This window comes from Chinchilla lanigera, unplaced genomic scaffold (genome assembly GCF_000276665.1).
Source record: "Chinchilla lanigera isolate Chin_1 unplaced genomic scaffold, ChiLan1.0 scaffold00142, whole genome shotgun sequence".
NCBI classification, from domain to species: domain Eukaryota; kingdom Metazoa; phylum Chordata; class Mammalia; order Rodentia; family Chinchillidae; genus Chinchilla; species Chinchilla lanigera.
Genome location: NW_004955543.1, coordinates 3,030,749 through 3,048,517, shown reverse-complemented (window position 1 = coordinate 3,048,517; position 17,769 = coordinate 3,030,749). Strand labels below are relative to the sequence as shown.

The 17,769-nt window shown below is 41.0% G+C and overlaps 1 protein-coding gene across 3 annotated transcripts in view; it reads right to left on the bottom strand.

Moving 5' to 3' along the window:
- Nucleotides 1–17,769, bottom strand: part of LOC102019960 (melanoma-associated antigen D1) — a 112,483-nt gene that overhangs the window by 3,925 nt on the left and 90,789 nt on the right. For 2 of the 3 annotated variants that reach the window (XM_005411363.2, XM_005411362.2), the window contains exons 2-4: nucleotides 2,733–2,806; nucleotides 1,339–2,052; nucleotides 43–708 (exon numbers count right to left, since the gene is read on the bottom strand). In XM_005411363.2, coding sequence (XP_005411420.1) covers nucleotides 43–708; nucleotides 1,339–2,052; nucleotides 2,733–2,777 — 1,425 coding nt within the window. In that variant the 5' untranslated portion in view covers nucleotides 2,778–2,806. Of the gene's footprint in view, nucleotides 1–42; nucleotides 709–1,338; nucleotides 2,053–2,732; nucleotides 2,807–3,388; nucleotides 3,535–17,769 lie in introns of those variants that run through there. The other variant, XM_013508174.1, reaches the window with a different exon arrangement.

Here is a 17,769-nt window from a genome sequence, read left to right as displayed (position 1 = left end):
CAACAAAAAAGTGAGAGAGAAGTAGGGAGGCATAGCTCTTACTCTTTCCTGAAGAAGGGCTGCATCTCGGGGTGGTGGGGCACCCAGGTTCTGTGAGGCACGTGAGTTGGGGGTGGGTCGGAGATTAGGCGAGGGCCGCAGGTTCTGCCGGTCAGGTGCAACTGGCCAATCTGCAGGGATCCAGTCAGGTGGAAGTGGCCATTCAGTGGGAAGTGGACACTCTGGTGGCAGTGGCCAGTTAGGAGGTAACGGCCAATCAGAAGGGCCTTGCCAGTTCGGAGGGCCGCGCCAGCCTGGTGTGTTCTGCCATCCAGGTGGAGTATGCCATCCAGGTGGATTCTGCCAAGCTACTGGGTGTGGCCAGATAACTGGGCCAGGCCAAACAATGGGGTGTGGCCAGACAACTGGACCAGGCCAAATAATGGGGCTCGGCCAGATCACTGGATTCTGCCATGCAACTGGGTTCTGCCAGGATGGCAGGGCCTGTCTAGCTGGGGGGCTCTGACGTGTTGGTGGGGCCTGCCTGCCTGGCTGGTTTTGCCAACCAGATGGGTTCTGCCAAGCCAACGGGGTCTGCCAGAGCACATTAGGGGGTGCACCAGGTGGGTTTGGAGTGGTCACTGGAACTGGTGCAGACCTCCAGGTCCCAGCAGCCAGTGGGGCCCGCCTCTGATCACTGCTGTTCTCTTCCACGTTCAAGTTATTAATCTGGAACATCAGACAAAAGAAACATCCACGGTCACTAGTTGGTTCTGTGTCTTCACCCTCGCTATTCCAAGAAACTCCCCTAAATCCTGACCTGTAATGACAGCCTGACTTACTGGCCATTGGTCACCCTGAGTCATGAGCTTATTGTTCACTGTCTTCCAGGCAGGAACTTCATCTCCAAACCAGACCAAGAGAAACCCAAGGGTGGGGCTTGTGGCTTGTCCTTTTCCTATGTCCACTAGTGGCTCTACTTACAGCACCCTGAACAAATCACTGAAGTTATTTCATCTTTCTGGGACTCAGTTTCCCTCTCTGTAAAACAGACTATGATCCCTAGCAAGGAAGATTTAATAATAAGGCCCTTAGGAGCGTGCCTAGCCCAAGACCTAACACATGGTGGCTGCTACCGAAATGTAACATGAGTTACACACAGGTTTGTTATCTGTGTGCATTTACTGTCTTCCCATCAGTTTGTGAATACTCAGCGAATACAAATAAAGGCTCACCTCAAGATCTCCTGCAGCCTAGCTGGATACAGGCAGTTACATGTACTTTTGTTTCATTTAGAAAAAATTTCATTTAGAAAAAAACAAGAAGCCTGAAGAAAAATGAAGCTAGCAGGGATCTCACCTTTCGGGCTCTCTTGCCCCTTGTCCGGGACTCCAAATTTTGAGCCAGGAAACCATCTGCTGATGTCTGTGCAGCTGCACCATCAGGTTCAAAGATACTTGCATTGGTCTGGGAAGTGGCCATTCTGGCTCGGTTTACATTGTGACTGTAGGTCTGGCTAGCAGCTACAGGGGCCTTAGTGGTATTATTCCAAGCCTTGAAGGCAGTTTGAGGTTGGTTAGCGACCATCTCATTGGCATTGGGAGACCCAGAGAAACTACTGTTGGGATATGAGCCCACCTTAGTAGTGACATCCTGGGCCTTAAATAAGGCAATCTCACAGTCACTAGTAGCCATTTCACCTGTGGCTGCTGCCTTGGAAAAATCATAGGCAGCATTTGGGCCCTTTAGAATGGCATTCTGGAGCTTAAAGGCTGCCTTGGGTCGGGTACTGGCTAATTCCTTGGCATTATGGGCCTTAGCAAAATCGTTGACATCATTAGGGTCTTTTGTGGTGGCATTCCGGGCTTTAAAGGCTGTTTTAGGCCTTGTGGCAGCTGCTGAAACTTGAACATCAGCCATCTCATTGGCAGCTGGGGGCTGTGAACACTGGGGACTAACATTCTGCCCACTGACAGCTGCCACGGCCTGGCTGGTAGGTGGAGCTTCTGAGATCTGGATCGCCTCCATCAAGTTCTGCATAAGTAAGGTGCGTTCTTCTACAGAGGCCTCAGCCTGTAAATACAGGAGGAGGGGGAGGGAATAAATCTGTGGGCCTCAGAAGCTGGAGCCGGAGAGGCGCAGCACAGCAGGAGAGTTGCAGGTAGTGGTTGGTGCAAACGCAGAAGGACCCAGACAGAGTAGGGGGCACACAAGGGTCGAAGTGGGGAGGTAGATATAAACCGTGCTCAGGAAGGCTGAGGGAAGGGACAAGAAGGACTAGGCGGTGTGACACGAACTGGAGCAGGGTAGGGGCACTGAAGGAGAAGTGGGCTTTGGGTAGAGCCAATGAGGCTTGCTGTGGGAGCTCAGGACTTGAGGCAGAGTTGTGGGGGGGTCGCACAGGCTGGGGAATGTAGGAGAAAGGGAGGGTGGAGTCAGGAGCTTGGGAAAGGGGGCAACCCACTGCTCCACAGAAGTTGGGACTGTGGAAAAAATTGGTTCCTTATCAACCCACATTCTCTAGGCAAATTGCCCTGACTACTAACAGGGTCTCCTCTCTCTCTAAGCAGGGACTGCTGGTTGAAAAGGGACGCCCCTCCCCCTTCCACAAACGCTGAGAATTTTATAAAAAAAAAGACGAAGTCTAGGCACGCTAAAACGACAAATCCTGGCGACTGGGCAACCAAAGGGGCCCGAGGGCGGGGGGTACCGTCTGCTAAGGAAATGGTGGGGGCAGGGAACAAAGATCTCACCTGGAAGCCGAGGAGCCCCGCACCACAGTCCATTTTCTGAGCCATGGCTCCGGTCCCTCTGGCTAGAGCGGAGCCTAGGGGTTGTGGGAAAGGAGCTAGGTGTTATACTTCAGAAGGTAAATACAGGGGACTAACTGTGCGCGCGCGCGTGTGTGTGTGTGTGTGTGTGTGTGTGTGTATGCAAGCACGTGTGGTTTGATTGTGGGGGCTGATGAGGTACGTGCTGGATACGTAGAGAAACGGGCTGGGTCGGAGCGGGAAAACTGAACCGGCGGCCTAATGATTCTTAATCTTGAGAGGCTGACAGGGAAAAGCTTCAAATCGGGGGTGGGGAGACCAAAGAGTTCTGAAGCCAGGTAATGGGGCTTGGGATTTGTATTTGGGAAGTTGAATGGAGGTTTTGAATGAAGAGGAGCCTTTTAACCGTACATACTATGGTTCACAAATCCGTGAAAATTCTGTAAGGAACGACGGGAGGGAGTGGACAAGGGTTCAGAGAGAACTGGGGTTCCAAATCAGGAAGGGTCGGGTGGGGGATGTGAATCAGGGTACAGGCAGCAGAAGGGAGTTCACAATCCTAGGTAAAGGGACCAGAATAAAAATTGGGAAAAGTACCGTAACAAGGAGCAAATGTCCTATCTGTGGGCTAATCTCACCTTGCCTCAGGCCCCAACCCTAACCCCCTCGTTGCCTCCCTTCTTCACGACTCAGAGGACCGGGATTGCTGGGCTGGGCTCTCAGCAGCCGTACTCTTTCCTTCACCAGGAGAAAATGCCAACGCGGCAGCTTAGTCGACCCCGCCTCTTAGATTAATATACCACCCACCGCCTCAGGCCTCCGCACGCATGCGCAAGCGCTACCGGTTCAAAAGAGTCGCGCCTGCTTTCCCAACAAAAGCGCCAATCCGGAGACCACAATGCGCATGTGCATTGGAAGGAGGCCCCGCCCCTTTGCCAACACATCATCCCACCACCGACCAGGTCGACAATGTTCAAGGGTTCCTCCCTGTCCTCTGCATCCCCTCCCCCAACAGATGCACCGTGCCCCACACACTGGCTCCCTAGGTTTCCCCAATGGATCTCTTTTCTGTCCCTCTTCTACTCAAGTCCTTTCCAGTCAGGTCCACAGAAACCTCCACCCCCCTTGAATAGCAGCAACCACTTAGGTCACTATTAAGGTGGTTTCTGTGTGGGGGTGGGTCGGTAGGGGGGTTTCTAATGGCAGTAAGTGCTAGACTTCTGCTAAATTCATCCACTTGGCAACCAAGGAAACAGAAAGCCCAGGAGACTACATGCTATAGGGGTAGTAAAGTAACTGCGTGGCACGTGGCTCTACATGTTCCCCCTCACTATGTCCCAGACTCAGAACATTAGCTTCTCTACAGTCCTTTCTGCAGTTACTGCCATGGAAACATTTACTGTGGGGTGGAGAAAGAGCAGACAGAAAGGTACAGCTTGTACCTCATAGCAGGATCTGTGTTGAGGCTTGTCTGTCTCTCACAACAGATCGGAAAAAGGGATGTCAACATCCACATTTCACAGATAAGAAAGCTGAGGCATAGACACAACCCATGAACCAGATAAGAGCCCTGGGCCAGTAAACAGGAAATGCAAAATTTGGGTCTGAGATCCTGATTAAAAGAGCCCATGGCAGGGCTGGGGATTTAGCTCAGCAGCACAACGCCTGCCTGGCGAGGGCGAGGTCCTGAGTTCGATTCCCGGTACTGGGGAAAAAAAAAAAAAGAACCCATGCAGTGGCCGCGGATTTAGCTCAGTGGCGCTGCACCTGCCTGGCAAGCATGAGGTCCTCAGTTCCATTCCCAGTACACTCCCCACTCCAAAAAAAGGCTACATTTTGCTAGTGCCGGCCGGTAAATCAAGGTACCCTCTCTTTTTCTGAATGACTGGCCTTCCTCATCCCAGTATCTGCCCCAAACAAGCAAGATTTGTTCTCTAGGAGGCCTACATCACCCTCTGAGCTCTATGTGGGCCCATCCAGGTGTGGGACTTGCTCCGTGGGGTCCACTCTGTTTCCACTGTCAGACCTCTCCGCTATCACAGATACCATCACACTATCTACCCCCATGTCCTTCCTGGTGCCCAGTGGAGCTGCCGGAACAATCAGGTGCTTGTGTGCATGCTCCGTGGCAGGCCCCGGTTCCTTCCAGGGCTGGAGCCTGGGGAAGCCCCAATCTTGTGGAAAGCAGCTGCGCTGAGCTTCACAATTCCAGGGTGAAGCGCCCAGCCTGTCTGTCCCTGGCTGTGTGAGCTGCCTTGGGTCAGTCAACATCACTCAACTGGTTTCTCAATATGCAAAATGGGAAGCACAGTCAGTGGGTCCTACCCAAGAACACACAGGCTACTTGCTGTGCTTCCAGGACTGGAGAAATGCAAAAAGAAAAGGACACATGGATGTGAGGTAAGTTTAATTGAACTGATACTTTTCCAAAATCCCAGGTAAATCCCTGTGCATTTGTCACTTGTTCTGGCACGAGCTCCTGCCAGCAGCCTGTATATGAAAGGAAGCTAATGCTAGGAGGAACTGCAGCATGTACTTCCCAAGGGCCAACAGCCATTCTGCCTGGCTGGATGACTTTCCTCATCTGTTGCATAGCAACCTCCTGTCAGCTGCCTGATTTTCCTCAGCACTTCCTCTATACAGTGTCTGCAGTGGGACGTGATCGGACTCAAGAAAGGAGGTCTGAAACACCACTTTATATGCTATCTCTTCCATATCTGTATCTCCAGTCCTTCCCTTGGCCTCTGAATTCTAAACATGTAACCCAACTGCCTATCTATACTCTCCAAATAGATATCTCTCAGTATTCTGAAAGTTAGCAAATCCCAGATTGAGTCCCTTGTAAATATCCTTCTCCCCACCATCTATGTCCTTTGGTTATACCACTGTCTCCACATTAGAATGTAAGCTTAAGGAGACAGATTGCTGTCTGTTTTACTGTGGTATCCCTAGTGCCTAGAACAATACCTGGTACATTTTATGTGCTCACTAAATATTTGTTTGATGAATGAATCACTGTCCACCCAATTGCTAAAGCAAGAAACCTGAAAGACACTATTTTGTCCTGTGATAAATCTACTTATTTTCATCATATCAATAATACATATTCATTACTGAATTGCATAATTAAAAATTCAAATATTATCTAAGAATTTTAGAAATTAATAAATTATTCCAAATCTCAAACTTTGAAATAATTGCCAAGATTTTATGCAACATTTTCATAAACTACAAAATAGTTTTATGCATATATATTTGTTCTTACATCAGTGGGATGATAAATATGTCACAAATATTTTAAACTGCCTTCTTTCTTAACTCCTACATTTGCCTCCCAGGCATGCATTGTTAATAACATTTTTTTATCTTTTCATGCTCAATAAATAATGTTTTACTGCTTTGCAAAAATTACACAGTATATAGACGTTTATGCATTTGATCTTATTTAATAGTAATCTGCCTCTGATTTATTCTTTTAAATGGGTGCATCACATTCCATGATAAATATGTACTACAATGCATTCAAACATTGCCCCAGGCAGGCATTCCTTTCAGTTTTAAGATTTTTGAAAAGAGGGGAACATACAAATAACATTCACTGTAATCAAAATACCTATGCACACATCTTTATTTTAATTTGTAAGTATTTTTTAATTTCTGGTTATACCACATGTCTAAAATATACTCTATATGGCTTGGTATTATAAAACCTGTCCAAATTTTTGCCAACCTGACATGTACTGTCATTTCCTTGTGATTTTGAATTATATTTCTTATACATAATGTCATTGAACAGTTTTATTAGCAATGGACATATTAATTATTTTGTGAAGTGCATGTGTAAGTCTTTCACTTATATTTTGTTTGGGTTGTCTTAATCTTACTGACTTTCAGAAGTTCTATATACAGTCCTACAGGTCTTATTGAAAATTCTTGGGGCCAGATGTATTTCAATTTTTCACATTTTAATAGGGTAATATAGCATATATACTTCATATTACACAATAGTGCCAATTGTAAATGCAACGAAGGTCAGATATTAACTTCTTCACCTGGCCTCGGCAGTGGTGAGAATGTGATCTAGGATTTACCAGCAAGGCGAGCTCCCAAAGATTACTCCTGGAGGCAGTGATTCACTGGAAGGACTCACAGAACTGAGAAAATGTGTTACAGACATGACATGGTTTATTATGGTGAAAGAATACAGATTAAATCAACAAAGGGTAACTTACATAAGCAGAGTACAGAACAGAGCAGGTATGGGTTTCTAGTCGTCCTCTCTGAAAGAGTTTGAGCTAACTTCTACCAATGATATATGAAAACATACAGAGCTGGGCACAGTGGCACACACCTGTAATCTGAGCACTTGGGAGGCTGAGGCACGATGACTGCCATGAATTCCAGACCAGCCTGGGCTACATAGTGAGTTCAAGGCCAGCCTGGACTACATAGAGACCCTATCTCAAAGAAACAAACAAACAAAAAATGCAAAACGTTTTGTCAACTAGAGAAGTTCACCCAAGCCTTGGTGCCCAGTAATTTTATTAAGGGTCAGTTGGACAGGTATGCATGGAGAATCTGCATAGCTGACCTTCGTTTTTCAGTCTCCAGACTATCCAGAGTCAAAACCAAGACCTTGCAGCTGAACCTCCCACCATAAACCATACTGTTAGCATTAACTGTTTATTATGGCTCAAGGCTCTAAGCAAACAAAAGCATAATATTCTAAGCGTTTACAGGTTATCTCCCAAGAGCCAGATCTTTTTTGTAAAAGGCATTTTTTTTTTTTTTGGAATGCCAGGGTTTGAACATTCTAGATCTGGTGAGTCAACCTCTTCACTGCAGTCACAATTTTCACCTAACACTTTGAAAGGAGGGATTTAAAAAATCCAGATGGGGCGGTGGCACATACCTGTAATCCCAGCACTTGGGAGGCTGAAGCAGGAAGACTGCTGTGAATTTGACATCAGCCTGAGCTACATAGTAAACTCAAAGCCAGCCTGAACCATACAATGAGACCCTGTTTCAAATAACCAAACACCCCCAAAAACAAACAAAACAAAACAAAACAAAAAAATCCCAGCACCAAAAAACCTCCAGCAATATGGAATTCACTACCATAGCTGTGGGGGGGGGGGCAACAGTCACAAGAAAACAGAATTTCTAGGGACAGAACTGGTAACAGAGCCAGCGCTCAATGTCTAGTGTTTAGTGTTAGCACCAGTGGTATCCAACCAGCTATTATTTAAGACATGATTTTGAAAACAGAGCTGTTTTCCAGCTGCTTTTAGAATTATTTTATTAATTCTACTACTTTTAAAGTTTTAGAAACCATTTAATTTTGAAATAGAGATACACAAGAAATTGCAAAGATATACCTTTCATCCACTTCAAATGGTTGTATCTATGCAACTGCAATACAAAATCTAACTGATTATAATGACACTGATACAACATGCATATATAGTCTTTTTTTTTTCTTTTGGTACAGGGAATCAAACTTAGGACCTTCTGCTTGCCAGGCAGGTGCTGTGGCACTGGCGCATATACAGTTATATCCCCGGCTCATATACAGTTCTATGTCACTTTAAAGTATCTCTTATCACTACAACAGTCAAGATATAAAACCAGTACATCACCACCAAGATTTCCCCTTTTGAAGTCCCACCAGAAGGGAAGCTGCGGACTAAAAATGGCGGATGGAAAGGCGGGAGAGGAGAAGCCTGAGAAGCCCCAGCAAGCTGGAGCCTCCAGAGTAATGGAGAGGAAAGTTTCCGTTGCGGCGCTGAGAAACGACCAGCTGAAGCAGCAGCTGCAAACCTCTCAACAAAGCCTACAAAGATCTCCAAGTTTGGATTTGCCACTGGTAGTCAGACAACAAAGAAAGCATCAGCTATATCCATCAAACTTGGATCAAGTAAGCCTAAAGAAACTGTTCCAGCTCTTGCTCCAAAAACCCTTTCACTAGAAGCAGCTTTTAAAGGAAATGAAGACAGCGAACCAGAGGAAATGCCTCCAGAAGCAAAGATGAGGATGAAGAATATTAGAAGAGATATACCAACCTCAGCCATACCAACCTCTTTCAATAAAGGAAAGTAAGGCTTTTCTGATAATCAAAAGCTATGGGAATGAAATACAAAATCTCATCTTGGAAATGGCCATGACCAAGACAATTAAATGCCATATTTTTTAAAGAATGGTATAAGACATTTTTGGAACTGCTTTTTTTTAAAAAAATTGAGTGGTACACTAATGAGTTTGAAATTAGAGGTAATTTATGTTTCATATACAGATTTGAAGACATTTGCTAATTTTGTAGTTTTGTATGATTAGTTTCCAAAGGTTACAGATAATAAAGAAACCAGAAACGGTACCTTTTTAAGAAGTGCATTATTTTTTAGACACAACTATTAGCACATTAAGAGGGAAGCAAAAAGTTACTGCCTAATTAAAACTGCAAGCAGTTACTCCTAAATTAACTCCATCGTTTCCTAAACTGTCTGGTTCCCAGGAACAGCCTTGTAGAGAAAGGAGTATTATATTGAAAGGAAAATGTTGCTAGACTACTGATTGAAAGTAAACTGAGATAAAACTAAAATAGAGATTTATTTTCCTTATGGGCATTTGTGTTGTTTCAAGTCAACATATATTAGGTATTGCATTGCTATCATACAGATGCTTAGCTGTTTTACAAAAAATAAAAAGAATTTTTATATGAAGTATCGAGTACCTGAAAAAGCCCACTTCACCTTAATGGTCTTGTCTACATTCATTAGTCTTCAAAGAACAGCCATTTGCTGCCACAGTAAGTCAATATTTTGAATGTGCTTCTCTTGGTTTTTGTTTATTAGCTAGTTTCTATAAGCATTTTCACCAGAACTAGAAGCAAGTCATAAGGAAGCTGTGTTTTTTTTAATACAAAGCACCACCAAAAATTTAAATGTACATAATGCTTAAGTATTTGGCTGGTTTTTATCTTTTTAAAGGTATAAACACCAAAAAATTAACATTATACAAAGATAGAAAACAGTAAGATGCATTTTCTGTACCTCTAAGCTTTACGTTACTAAGTTGTTAAATTCATTTGAATTGAACTCACTATAGGATTTCTTATTAGAACAATTACATGGTTTATTTTAAGTATATACAGAGTGACCAATGGCCTCTCCAAAGCATATTGCAGGTACTAAAAATAAAAAGAAATGCATCTTCAAACATATTTTATGGAACTACTCATCACATATACTGTTAGATTTGTATATTGTAGGGAATTTTTTTGTATTTTTGTGTTGTATATGGACTTTTTTTAGTGTGACAGGTTAAATATATCTTTGAAAGCATAGTCATGGACAAAAGAAAAATGATACAATGATTTCCTCCAAAATTCCTACGTTAAATTTGGAGGTAGCTTCCGACTATTTTATTGGTGGTAGTTACTTGCTGATTGCTTTTAATAGGTAATAACTCCAGAAAAGAAACCTGTGCATATGCCTAATAAGTTGTTCCTTCACATTAAAATTTAAAGTAAGCCAAGTAAACTATTCATTTTGGTCCATTTTACTGTTTGTTGAAGTAACATCCCTCTTCTACATACTCTTCTTGATCCAAATGAAATGAATTAATCTAAGGTCAAGATGAAGAGAGAAAGGACTGAGATAAATGTCTTTACTAAAATAACCAATAAATTTTGTCAAACTCAAAAAGAAAAAGTCCCACCCACCCCCTTTTCCCACACCAATCCTAATCCCTGGCAGCTACTCTGTAATTTTATGTTTTTGAGATGACAAAAATAGAATCATGCAGTATGTCACAATTTAAGATTAGCTTTTTTTCACAGCCAGAATGTTTCTGAGATATGTCCAAGTTGCTGTGCTTTAACAGTTTGTTTCTTTTTATTGCTGAGTAATATTCCATGATACAGATGTGCTGCCTTTAGTTTAAGTATTACCCACTAAAAATATATGGGTCATTTTCAGTTTAAGACTATTGTGAATAAAGCTTCTATAAACACGTGTGTACAATGGTTTTTTTTTTGTTTTGTTTTCTGTGAGATTTTTTGTGTGTATAAATGTGAGTGAGTGTGTGTATGTGTTAGTATGAAAGCTTTCAATTCTCTTGGATAAACGTTGAAGAGTGCAATTTTTGGATCTTAGAGTAAGTGAATGTTGGTTTTATAATAAACTATTAAACTTTCCTAGAGAGGTTATACCACTTTACATTTTATCAGCAATATGTCAATGATAGTTTCTCCAAATCCTTGCCTGAATTTGCTGTATTTTTTAGCCACAGGCATGCATTATTATTTTAACTTGGTTTTAATTTGCATTAAACTTGGTTTAATTTGCATTTAACTTGGTTTTCATTTGCAAGATTTCCCTGATAGTTAATGGTGCTGAACATCTCTACATATGATTATTTCTCATCCAAATATCCTCTTTGATGAAATGCCTCTTCATGTTCTTTGCCAATTTTCTAATTGGATTGTTTTCTTTCTTACTTTTTTCATTTTAAAAATAAAAGGAGGAAAACATTAATAGACAGACAACCTTTTACAAAATAGCAAAAGAACAGTACAGACAATACAGTTACAAACAAAGTGGTAGGAAATTAACAATGCTTGTTGTATTACATATTGATATCTTCAAAGTGGTTTCTCATGAAAACAAATAGAGACATGCAATACTGATCAATCAAGGCCTCATTGACAGTTTCTTTCAGCAAAGAAAAAGAAGACAGTAGAACAACTATGTTAACCATCCTGTATATACATACGTACAAAATTTCTCCTTCTTTCCCTTCTCTTTTCCCCCATCCCACTTGCCCTTTACCCTTGAGTGTTTCCCTATCATTTCACAATGTCTGTCATACCTCCTAGTTTAAATTAACTCTTTCAGGTTTTACACTAGTGAGACAATGCGGTGCTTGCCCATGCAGGTCTGATTTATTTCACTTATGAGTATGGTCTCTAGTTGTGACCATTTACCTATAAAGGCCTCCAGTTTATCTTTCTTTATAGCTGTGTAATATTCCATTCTATAAAAATACCACAATTTTCTTATCCAATTATCAGTGGATGGACATTTGGGTTGCTTCCACAATTTAGCAATTACAAATTGTGCTGCTATGGACATAGGTGGACATATATCGCTGTGATAGGATGTTTTGAGATCTTCTGGGAAAATACCCAGAAGGGGAATAGCTGGGTTGAATGGGACCTCTAGACCTAGTTTTCTGAGGAATCTCCAAACTGATTTCCACAGTGGTTTCACCAGTCTGCATTCCCACCAGCAGTGGAGAAGGGTTCCTATTTCTCCACAGCCTTGCCAGCATTTGTTATTGGTTGATTTCTTAATCCTAGCCATTCTTACTGGGGTAAGGTGGAATCTCAAGGTTGTTTTAATTTGCATTGAAATTATCCTATGCATATTATCTGACCACAGTGCAATGAAACTGAAAATTAACGACAAAAGGAACTCCAAAAACTCCATAAACACTTGGAAATTAAACAACAACCTCCTGAACAACCAATGGGTCACAGAAGAAATTAAAGAGGAAATTAAAAAATACCTACAAACACATGAAAATGTAAATACAACTTACCAGAATCTATAAGATGCAATGAAAGCAGTCCTCAGAGGGAAACTGATATCGGTGAATTCACACGTAAGGAAAGCAGACAGAGTACAAATAAATAGCCTAATGCTGCATCTTAAACTTTTAGAAAAAGAAGAACAAGTCAGGCCCAAACTCAAAGAAGGGAGGAGATTATAAAGATTAGGGTAGAAATTAATGCAACTGAGACAAAGAAAACCCTCCAAAAAATAAATGGATCAAAGTGCTGGTTCTTTGAAAGAATCAATAAAATTGATAAAACCCTAGCCAACTTTATCAAGAAAAGGAAGGAAAGAAGTCAGATTCATGCAATAAGGAATGAAAAGGAAGAAATTATTCCAGATTCCACAGAAATTCAGAAGATCATTAATACCTACTTTGAAAATCTTTACTCCCATAGGGTAGAAAACTCAGAAGAAATGGACAGATTCCTAGATATGTACGAATTACCAAGGTTGAGTCAAGAAGATACGAAATTCCTGAACAACCCAGTATCGATTAATGACATTGAAAACGTGATTAAAAAAAGAAAAGCCCAGGCCCTGATGGATTCGCAGCAGAATTTTACAAGAAAGTCAAAGATTTAATACCAACCCTCCTCAAACTCTTCAATGAAATTGAAAAAGAAGCAATTCTCCCTAACTCATTTCTGACGGCAAGCATCATACTAATACCAAAACCAGAGAAAGACCCAACCAAGAAAGAGAACTACAAACGAATCTTTCTTGCTTTTTAAAAGTGGAGTTTTAAGAGTTTATATATTATACATATAAGCCTTTGGTATGTGTCTTGGAAACAGTTTTTGACAATTTATAGCTTGTCTTTTCATCCTCTTAACAATATTTTGCAAAGGAAAATATTTGAATTTTGAGGAAGCCCAGTTTATAGGTTTTTTCATCTTAAAGATTACAATTTTTATGTTCATCCTATCAACTATTCAACAAGCTCTAGGATCTGAATATTGTTCTCCTATTAGCTCCTGAAAGTATTTTTTAAAATATTTATTTAGGAGGACTCCATCATAGTGGGTTAGAGGTAGGAGCATTACAGGATACTCAAGAAGGCAGACACCAGGATCTGTAGATACTTACAAATGGGGGCAAACCAAAAACCTAGACACAGAAAGGCAACCTGAAGGTTCTGTATCCAATATCAGGGGTGTTGGGAGAAAAAACAGGGTTGTTTCTCAATCCCAACACCAGTGACAGCTCAGCTCCAGTGAATTTGCCATCTTGGGAAGTATCAAAACCCCTGAGGGAAGAAGTTGGCTGTGATTCCATTTCAGCTGAGCACTCTGGGCCTATGTGTCTTACCTCTTTTCACACTGGGAAGTGGAGCGCAGACCAAAATATTCAGAGGAGACAGAACCTTCTGATTAGAGACTAAGGAAAGCCCCAGCCAGTAAATTAATCAGAGGCTGGTGACTGACTTTGGAATGAGAAGCCCTTGGGACAGAAAAAAACAAGGGCTTGGTTCTGGATAAGGACCAGAAAAAGAGACAGGGGTGTGGAGCAGCTGGGCCCAGTGTGATCCGGCAGCAGAGAAGAGCAGTGGTAGAGTGGGCACACTCCTACCACCACCCAAACACCACCAAGCTCCATGCCCATGGGTTTCGTGTATACTGCCTTCCAAATGTCACAGAGCTCGGTGCTGTTGCAGGATCCACTCCACTGCTTGCTAAAAACTGCTCAGCTAGGAGCTCATGATATCCCTCCCATTGGCTCTGCTGAAGGCTAAGTAGAAGGGCTCTCCCCGACTCAGCTCTCATTGCCACTGAACTGCAGGCTGGATGGAGAATCTGTAAGAGACATGGACAGGAAGTATGACAGGTGCCAAAAGAGTTTGTAGCTGGCAGAGTGATAGGAGTGGTGGGATCAGTGGCAGTTGCGTATCATACTCTCCTGGAGCAGCATGGAAGGAACAGGCATAAACAGCTGCAGGGATCACCACAGACAGAAGTCAGGGGTTGAAAAAGTCCTCCATCCAGAGATCATTAGAGAATCAGGTACTTCATCAGTCCCAGTCACCCCCCACCCAACCCCCCACCAAAAACAATTGAAGATGTCTGATGATAGGACAGAAACAAAACCACCCAGCTAGTCATGACCACAGGTGGGAAGGCTAAACCTAACAAAGTTCTGCCTGCGGACAGACTGAGGAGCAAGCTCAGCAGTCCTCCTGGAAAGGACTCTTCTCTGTCTTTTTGTGTGGTTTTATTTATTTATTTATTTATTTATTTATTTTTGGTACCGGGAATTGAACTCAGTACCTCATGCTTGCTAGGCAGGTGCTATGCTGTTGAGCTATATCCCCGGCCCTGTCTTTTTTGTGGTTTTACTTCCCTCTCTTTTTCCTCTTTTATCTTATATACACACACACACACACACACACACACACACACATACAGTCCGTATATATGAAATAAATAAGAATTGATTAATTTTAGTTTAAATAGTATCTTTCATGGTCATATTAGGTTAACTCCCACCAAAAATTGTGTGCAGAGGATTGAAACACAAGCTTCCTCTAAGCTTATTAACTGGTTCCAACCCTCTTATAGTTTCCCCCAGTATACTTCCCTCCCTCTTTTTCCTTTTCCACACCCCAACAGATAACGTCTCAAATTGCCTGTTTTATTCCAGATATAAAAATAACATCGCCAAAGTCCTATCTCTTTTCTTACTTTCACTTGTTATTATATCTGTTTTCTTCTTTCATTCTGAACTTTGTTCATCCTTACTCTTTCCCTCACCCTCTACATCCCAGACTACTTGTCATCAGCATTTATCAGTTGCTTTCTTGGGTTCTGGAAAAAAAAATTGTGAAATTGTTAAAAACGAATTTTAAATTATATGACTGATATATAGTTGATTCTGTAGATGCTAATATAATCAACAGTTGTTCTCTTCTGCAATGGAGTGACCATGACTGATACTATTACATTGAGTGGGATGAAGGGTTGTATAAACATGAAACTATAAGCAAAGGTAAGGTCACATCACAGGGACCCATACACTAATCACAATGATCTCCACAGTAGCAAGAGAATTCTACTCCTCTAACTGATCTTCAACTCTTAGCACAAAAACAAAAAAGAAACCCACAACAAGGTAACAAGATGCCTCTGAAAACCTTTACATCCCCCAAAACTGACCTCATGGGCACTGAAGTAGAGGAAATTACAGGTAAAAAACTTAAAAATCAAATGGTTACAGTGTGTGAAGAGATTAAGGAAACAAACAAATTCATATCAAGTTTAGTGAGTCTACAGAGGATTTAAATTACCAAATAAAGGAGTTAATAAAATACTCAGAGAACTAAAAGAAGCCACAAACAATAACCTGATTGAATTAAGCCAATACAAAATATGAATGATCACTTTGGTAACAAATTAATAATTATAAAAAGAAATCATGTGGAAATCCAAGACATGAAAAACTGAAAGTATGTGTAGCAGTTAAGACCAAAATGAAGAATGTCAGAACTTGGAAACAAGGTTGATGCAGTAGATCATGTACTCAATGATACCTTACAAACAAGATACCATGGAAGCTGGATCTAACAGTTAATGGATGACTCAAAAAATTTTTCAAAAACCTAAAAATTATAGGAGTAAAAGTGAGAGTAGAAGATCATTAAAAAGGTACAAAACTTTTTTCACTGAAGTCATAGCAGAAATCTTTCCAAAGCTGGGGGGAAAAAACAATTCTCAAATAAATAAAGCATATAGAACCCCAAATAGCCAGAACTCAAAAAGAACATCTCCGTGACACATCAAAATTCCAGAAATTCAGCATAAAAAGATAATACTAACAAACACCAGACTTAATCCATATCATTGAACCAATGGAATCTATAGATATATACAGTGTTTCATCCAACAAGAACTGAATACACATTCTTTTGAGCAGCATGCAAGAACTCTTTCCAAAATAGCCCATACCTTAGGTTGTAAAGTATGCTCAAATAAATATAAAGGGATGAAAATAATCCCTTGCAGAGTTAGGATCACAGCCCAATGAAACTAGAAATACTCTTTTGCAAAAGAAAACCAGGAACTATGCAAACAAATGGAGATTAAATGATGCACTCTTAAATAAACAATCGGTCACAGAAGACATCAGGGAAGAAATTTAAAAGTTGCTAGAATCAACTGACAATATGAGCACAATGTACCCAAACCTATGGGACATAATGAAAGTAGTTCTAAGAGGGTAGGCTATAACAGTGAATGCTCACATTAAAAGAACAGAATCATCCCAAATAAAAAACCTAATGATGCATCTCAAGTTCCTAGCAAAACATTAACAACCCAAATCTGAAACTACTAGAAGGAAAGAAATTATACCGATCAGAGTGGAAATTAATGAAATTCAGGCTAGAAAACAATACAAAGGATTAAAGAATAAGTTTGTTCCTTGAAAGGATAAAAAGATTGCTAAACCCTTAGCCAAATTTTTCAAAAAGAACCATATCAGTGCAATTACAAATGAAAAGGGCAAAATCATAACAGACACTGATAAATCCGAGGATTGCAAGAAACTATTTCAAAAACTTACACTTCAATACATTATAGAATCTAGAACAAATGGACAAACTCTCAGACACACATGAATTACCAAAACTGACCCAAGAAGACATAAAAACTATACACAGACCAATAAAAAGCAATGAAATAGAGAAAATAATAAAAACACTATAAACTAAGAAAAGCCTAAGACCCAAAGAATTTATGACAGAATTTTAGTAGAACTTCAGGGAAGATCTAACACTAATATGCCTCAAATTATTTCATGAAAATGAAAGGAAAGGAACACTGCCACGCTCATTTCTGAAACTAGCATTACCCTGATGTGAAAAGTGGAAAAGGACTAATATAAAAAGAAAACTGCAGCCAATTTCCTTAATGAACACAGATACAAAAATCCTCAAAAAGATACCTGCAAACAGAATGCAAATGGTTAATGCAAAAATCATAGATCATGACCAAGTTGGCCTGACCTCATGGATACATGTATGGTACAATGTAAAAAAAAATCAATAAATGTAATACGTCACATAAACAGAAGCAAAGGTAAAAAAAATACATGACCACCTCAACAGATGTAGGAAAATTCTTCAACAAAATCCAACATCTATTTACAATTATACCAAAACTCAAGAGAGACCCAACCAAGAAAGAGAACTACAGACCAATCTCCTTAATGAATATAGATGCAAAGATACGCAATAAGATACTAGCAAATAGAATGCAGCAAATGAGCAAGAAAATCATACATCACAACCAAGTTGGATTCATTCCAGGAATGCAGGGTTGGTTCAATATTCGCAAATCTATAAACGCCATATCACTGGAGCCAAAGACAGAAACCACTTGATCATCTAAACAGATTCAGAAAAAGCTTTC